This window comes from Triticum dicoccoides, chromosome 2A (genome assembly GCF_002162155.2).
Source record: "Triticum dicoccoides isolate Atlit2015 ecotype Zavitan chromosome 2A, WEW_v2.0, whole genome shotgun sequence".
In the NCBI taxonomy this organism is placed as follows: domain Eukaryota; kingdom Viridiplantae; phylum Streptophyta; class Magnoliopsida; order Poales; family Poaceae; genus Triticum; species Triticum dicoccoides.
The window spans coordinates 32,543,502-32,550,296 of NC_041382.1; the positions used below are offsets into that span (position 1 = coordinate 32,543,502).

Here is a 6,795-nt window from a genome sequence, read left to right on the forward strand (position 1 = left end):
CAAACTAAGATAGATTCTCAACCACAGATTGTATGGAGGAGCACAACCATACCAGTGCTGATTGCAGAATTAGCACATCAATTGCAGAATTTTGAGAAGGTAAATACTTCCTCCGTCCCAAAATAAGTGTCTCAAACTTAGTGTAAATTTGTACTAAAGTTAGTACAAAGTTGAGACACTTATTTTGGAACGGAGGGAGTATCATACCAAAAAAGGCTTTCGTCCCACTTTATAAATAAAGCAAACCGTTAAAGAGCACACATACAAGGACTAGTTTAAACACACGCACCCAAGTCTCACACACAAGTACGAAGATTCTGCTGAGGGCACAGCTCAACAAGCCCAAAGAAACAAAAAGAAAAACAGCATAGGAACCAAGGAGCCACACATGCGACTAACCGGGCTCCGGCGGAGGTGGCGGGGGCGGCAGAGACAGACGACGGCCATCGAGCGGAGGTCGGCGATGAAGGCAGAGATGGCGTCACGGTCCTCAGGGCGGCTAAGCGGCCACCAAAGCTGCAAGAAACCAGAGAGTTTGAAGATAGCGTCAGTAGCCCGCCGAAGAGGAACGCGCTGGATCACAAGCTTATTGCGGATCGTCCAGAGGGTCCAAGCAATGACCCCAATCTCAAGCCACCTAATGTGGCGAGACGCCAAGGGGGAGGACTGGAGTTCTGAATATAGGTCGGGGAAGTTGCTGTGGCACCAATTTCCGCCCACCGCCTCGCGAAAGCAGCTCCAAACAAATTGCGCGGACATACACGAGAAGAAGATGTGGTTCGAGTCCTTGGGAGTAGCGCAAAGCGGGCGGAGGGAGTATCATACGTACAGTGTTTGCACACTGGCTCAAGTATAAGCGCTGTAATGAACTCCAATAGTAGACCACCGGGCCGATCAGAACATTCCATTCGCATCCCTTGTCGGTTCCAAAACTCCGTAGCTGATCAAAATGGAACACCCATTTGCTGGTACTAAGTTTGTAAACTCCGTATATCGATTCATATATCTTTGTATCATGGAGCCCTAACGAATTAAGAACAAATTGCTAGGAGAAGCACAAACACAACATACGTTCCTGACTGCAATATAAGAATGCAGAATGCTGAAATGGTGAATAACATCCTGACACACTTAGTATAGGTAAATATACACAGTTCATGATAGTTTGTTCTTCCCAGGGTACGCATATGGGTAGCGTACTTACATCAACCCTTACAAGTACATAATGACGAAATAGCTTGACAACTATTATCTGACATATTTGTGGTTCATCCTAACAACAATATTCCGCCGCGCAGAATGAACCAAAGGAAAACACATACGCAACAGACACGAGCATACACACAACTTTGCAGGAAATTAATAAACAAACATGCACACAAGCACGGGGGATTAAAGGTGATACCATGACAGGCACGCATATGGACAGCATGACAAACAGGCCAGCAGTTCTGGGAAGCAGTGATGAATGGATATTGGATGGAGATGCGGAGGATGAGAGTGAAATCCTTGCAAGCCTTTCCTCAGCCAGCTAGTGTCGATTCTTGATCTTCAAGCAGCGGGGGATTGGTGGAAACCATGTATCATCATCCTCTTCTGCTGTGATTGTTTCTTTCGCTGGGACATGTTGTGCTCGCTTCTTGTGTGTAAGCACAGGTTGCGCTTTATGTGCTGCAATGTCTTTTCTCACTTGATGAGGGACATGGTTACCAGTGCACTCAATCTCCTTCAACCTCAGAAGTTTGTCAATGCCAGAGAGAGACTTCATCTCGTCGAAGGACCAAACAATCCTTTCGATCTTAGGAGCAGACCCATCGGTGAAGCTGATGCTGCTGATGGCACGGCACTCAACAGTAAGAAGGTCAAGTGCTGGGAACTCATCTTTGTTGAAGGCTAGCTTGCTTTCGGCGTAAGACAAGTCTGAGAGCTCTAGGCAGCGTAGGTTTTTTTTTCTTAGCAAGGATCCGTATATCTTCCTGCTTCAGTTGAGTATCACGAAGAGTCACCTTGGAAATTTGATTGGCATTGTGAAATGATGAAAGAAGGAATTTTCCACCCTTCAATTCAATCTCTTTCAATTTTTTAAGGCCACCAACCCCATCGAGCTGGGACTTTTCGTTGGTCAAGGACAAGGCAATCTTCTTGAGCTCAGGAGCCGCTCCACTTTCAAACATGATGTCGATCATTCTGGAATCCTCAACACGAACATACTTGAGATGTTTGAACTTTCCCTTCTTGAAGATGAACTTTCCCTCAGGGTTCTGCTCTGAGTGTTTTGCTCGGGCACTCTGCTCTTCAGGTTTTGCTCAGAGGCTGTACTTTGAGTGTTTCCCTTAGCAGCTTTGCTCTCATTGTTTTTATCGGGAGCTCTACTCTCAGTGTTTTGCTCGGTTGTAGTCTCAGGCCTTCTTTGGATCGAAGGATTTTCACAGGATTTTTGCTGGATTGTAAACCTCAGGATTGTATCCTACGGATTGCATTTGGATCACAGTATTACGTTCTCAAAATTCCTTAGGATTGGTTTCCCAAGGCGCTGAACCCAGACGAATTTACGCCTGAGGTCCGACCTCTTGAAAAGATTCCTGGCGCGAAAAGAGAGTGTTCGCGCCAAAACAACCGCGCTGCTTCGTGTGAAAACACCACGCGTTGCTGTCAAAAAATGAAAAAAAACTCGGATCGCTCTGGAAGGAAATAAAAAAAGGCACCGAAAGCGGTGGCAAGGTCGCGACTGGCGGAAGCGGCGACAAGGTCAGATCCCCCGACGGAAGCGGCGACGACCCAGCGACCGTACGCCGACCACCTCGCTCTCAGACCCTCCTTCCTCATCGAGTTCGACGAGATCAGCGCCGGCCCCATCCAGGTTAGCCCGCATCACATAGTCCGTCCATCTCCTTCCCTTGCAATTATTTCTAGATCGAGGGAGGGGGTGCCCGATATGGCGCGGGGGTGGCAGATCTTGCCGGAACTAGCCATCGGGTGTGGCGTTGGCAGTCACCTGGCCGGCGAGGGCTGTTGATGGTAGGGGCGAAGCGGATGTCGCTGGCGTCCTCCCGCTGCCAGAGGACCGCGTCCCACGACTGTGGTGCCCGAGTGAATTTCTTGACCGGCTTGAGTGGGTCGCCGTGGGTGTGTGCTTCCCATGCCTGAGTGTGTGCGTGCCTGATGTGATGTCTTATGTGCAAAGAGAGAATTGAGACATTGAGAGATGGATCTGGCGTGTCGGATGTCCGTGAAGAGAGAAACTGTGAGGAATTGAGAGATGGAAGTGCTGTATTTTTATGCCTTGGTGTGTACTGCTCATACATGCTTGTGCGTATTACTATGGGTTTCTGAGTACAATCTTGTAAAATAAGTTTTTTTGCAATGCAGATGGTCCATCAGCTTAACTCATTTGAGCTGCCAGGCAGCCGTGTGCAATCACAAGGATTTCTTGACATGGATGTTGATCGTGCCCGCGGCCGTGTGCAGTCACAAGGACTTGGTGCTATTGATGCCGATCGTGCTCGCAGTCGTGGACAATCACAAGGACTTGGTGATATTGATGACGATCACGGGGCTGTTGAGTATCCTCGTGATATAGGTATTACTCCTAGTGACAATTACTTGCATAATATACAAGAATGTGCGGTCTACTGTAGTTAAATTCGAGTCATTAATTTTAGGTATGACGAAGAGGGCTAAGTGGACTCATCAAATGAAGTTGTTTCTTATTGACTTGCTGAAAGAGCATGATGTTCCTGGTTTTCGAACACAAAATGCATGGAGCAAAGAGGCCTGGACAAACATTGTTAATCGACTAAATCAAGCATTTTGTGTATCATTTAGTGTTGTTCAAGTCAAACAAAAGGAGCAAGATATAAAGAAGGAATATCGAAGTGTGAAAGAATTGTTGGCAGAAAGTGGGTTTGGATGGGACAAGGATAGAATGATGGTAGAAGCACCAGCAAGTGTTTGGGCTAGTTTTGTTGCTCGCAAGAATAGTAAGGAGGCCCTCCAATGGCGAGACAAGTCTTTTCCATACTTTAATGATTTGGCTTCTCTCTACGATGGTTAGTTTAACATTACATGATGCTTTTTTATATTTGATATCAAGTTTTAGGTCATATTTTCCTGAGCTAAGTATATGTTTTTTGTTGGACGTATAGGTCATTACGCCGAAGGAAGATCTCGTCATGGTATGGATTATTATGCTAACAAGGCAAAAAATGCATCTGCTCCATCATCGCACCCAACACATTCGAATGATACATATGAATCATCTTCACCTCCAACAGTAGCTCTAGATGAGCCAGGTTTGCAATTTCCTTTGGAAGAAGAGGTTGAGGGAGCAAATCTTGATTCTGTCCAGCATACATCAACACCGAATGAACAAATGTATACCCAATCAATACCCCCAAAAGCACCCACCGTGAAGCCTGAGAGTAGACGTAGAAAAAGACAGAAGCAAAATCCTACAAGCTCTGCAGATGGATTCCATGAAAGATACCTTAGGCTCAAGATGGAAGAAATAAATCGATTTGCAGCCATTGAGGAGAAGAAACTAGAGGATCCATTTAGCATTCACAAGTGCATCACAACGATTGAAGGATTAGATGGTCTACAATTGAGCGATATGTTGTTGGCATCAGACATCTTCAAAACTAGGGAAAACAGGGAGATTTTCCTGTCTTTCTCTAGTGATGAACGACGGTTGGCTTGGATTAAAAGGGAGATTGCTCGTACCAACGAAAACTAAGGAAAACATGGAGGTTTTTCCTACCCTTCTCTAGCAATGAACTTAGTGAAGCAGTACTCTTTTGTTTACTAGACCTCTATATTTTGGTAGATTGAGATGATAAACTAGTCATGTAGTAGTATGCTTTTGTTTACTAGACCTCTGTATTTTGGTACAATGAGAGGCCTAGTATATGAGTTCTTTGTTTCAGACTCCCACCATGTTTCTGAAAAAAGGACATGAGAATATTAACTTAATGAAGTAGAATATCAATATCAGAAGCACATGAATGGTAATACAACTTGCATATCATATCTTCACGATACATATACATGTCAAGCTCTGCGTGATACATACTGGTTCCACATTCCTTGTGCAATATGATCTCGCATTTGATTTCCTGCTTGTCTGGAATAATTAAATGCATGTATATCACCATGATAGTCGTGGTCTCCATTTGGCACATCAACAATCTGGTTCGGGTCAATCTCCATGGGAGCATCTTTGGGCCACTCCATATCTCCTTTGTGTAGGCGTATGAAATTGTGCAAAACACAACAAGCCACGGATATGTCAATTTGTTTATCAACTGAATAATGTGCAGCAACTTTCAGGATAGGAAATCTCATTTTTAGTAGCCGATAATTCTCTCTATATGATTCCGAAGTTGAGCATGACGAAGGTTGAACAATTCCTTGTAATTTTGTGGCCTTTGACGTACTTCTCCTTGTTCTTTTAGATGATACCTAGTACCACGGTATGGAGCAAGAAATTGGGGTGTGTTTGCATAACCAGCATCAACAAGGTAAAATTTACCATGAGGTACATGAAAACCATGATTTAGTGCATCTTGTAGAACTCTTGCATCAGAAGCTGATCCTTCCCACCCAGCATGTACATGCACAAATTTTAAGTCGAAGTCACAAGCAACCATGACATTTTGTGAGAGCGTTTGCTTCCTGTTCCGGTATGGTTCTTGTTGGCCTGGTGATAGGAACATAGGAATATGGGTTCCATCTATAGCACCAATGCAATTCTGCACAAACAAAATATGATATCTCTATGTTATTACCTTGCGCTGAATTAACTAAAATATTTGATCTAAATTGTACATACTCATACCTGAAAGAAATGATAAAATTGTGGTTTGCTCAAGATTGGATGTGGGTTGAGGGAAGGTGGACGTATATAGACATTTGTGAGCCGTGTGATCGCATCAAGCACTAATCCAAATCGCCGGCTTATTGTTTCTGCACTATGCTGAAACCAATCCTGTAGGGTTTCATTTGTTGCATTTTTGGATACTGCATACAAAAATATTGCCACTTGCTCTTCTACTGCTAGTACTTTTGAATCAGCAAGGAGTTTTTTCTCACGCAGCTTGTCAACAAGTGCTTGAAAAATGTCCACTTCCATGCGGAAAGTCCTTTTGCATAAGCTTTCATGCCCCGTTAAAATCTCCTGAACACGCCAAGCCCCCGAAAGTTTTGATGTATTGTGACGCCCGGGTAATCAAGCTACAGTAACCCTCTGGTAATGGTGCCACGTCACCTCGATTATTGTTGATAATCTCGTGTTAGCTCGGAACCAAACCAAATTCAAATTTGAATTAAAGTCAAAACAATTAAAGTTTTCAAAAGTCAAAACTAAATTGTTCGTAATGTGTCAAATAATCCATAATAAATGTTGGTGAAGAAATCATCATTTAATAAAATATTTAAATGCACTAAATAAACTAAAACAGCAGAAAACACAATTATTTAAATGCTTTTAAAATGATAAACGATTACAAACTAATATATTTAGGTGCCAAATTAATTGTGGCAGTGGTATAATTTCTATTACCAATTTAGGGATTATTTTTGTACTTTACAAAACTAAAATACAATGAGGAACAAAATAAAACAAAAAAAGAAATGAAATACATAAAAGGATAGACAACTAAAATACAAAAAAGGCCCCCTGGCCAACTGGGCCAACGGCCCAGCCGGCCAGCTCACTGGCCCAACCGGCCCCAGCACCACTTAACCCCCCAACCCGACCGAAACCCTAACCCGACCGCACTACCCCACTCCCCCCCC

General features: G+C 43.8%; 2 protein-coding genes across 5 annotated transcripts in view; one reads left to right on the forward strand and one right to left on the reverse strand.

The window, feature by feature from the left end:
* Window positions 1-262: 262 nt before the first annotated feature.
* Window positions 263-6,795, reverse strand: part of LOC119352961 — a 25,005-nt gene continuing 18,472 nt past the window's right edge. The window contains exon 4 of the mRNA XM_037619544.1: window positions 263-516. Coding sequence (XP_037475441.1) covers window positions 334-516 — 183 coding nt within the window. The 3' untranslated portion in view covers window positions 263-333. The remainder of the gene's footprint in view (window positions 517-6,795) is intronic.
* LOC119352960 (uncharacterized protein At2g29880-like) overlaps window positions 2,671-6,795 on the forward strand; it is an 8,093-nt gene continuing 3,968 nt past the window's right edge. The window contains exons 1-5 of one of the 4 annotated variants that reach the window (XR_005170282.1): window positions 3,183-3,286; window positions 3,370-3,580; window positions 3,663-4,049; window positions 4,146-4,748; window positions 5,454-5,519. Coding sequence is in view for 2 of the 4 variants with exons in the window: in XM_037619542.1 (XP_037475439.1) it covers window positions 3,260-3,286; window positions 3,370-3,580; window positions 3,663-4,049; window positions 4,146-4,735 (1,215 nt within the window). In the remaining 2 variants the exon portion in view is untranslated. Of the gene's footprint in view, window positions 2,861-3,182; window positions 3,287-3,369; window positions 3,581-3,662; window positions 4,050-4,145; window positions 5,600-6,795 lie in introns of those variants that run through there. The other 3 variants (XM_037619543.1, XR_005170281.1, XM_037619542.1) reach the window with 3 other exon arrangements.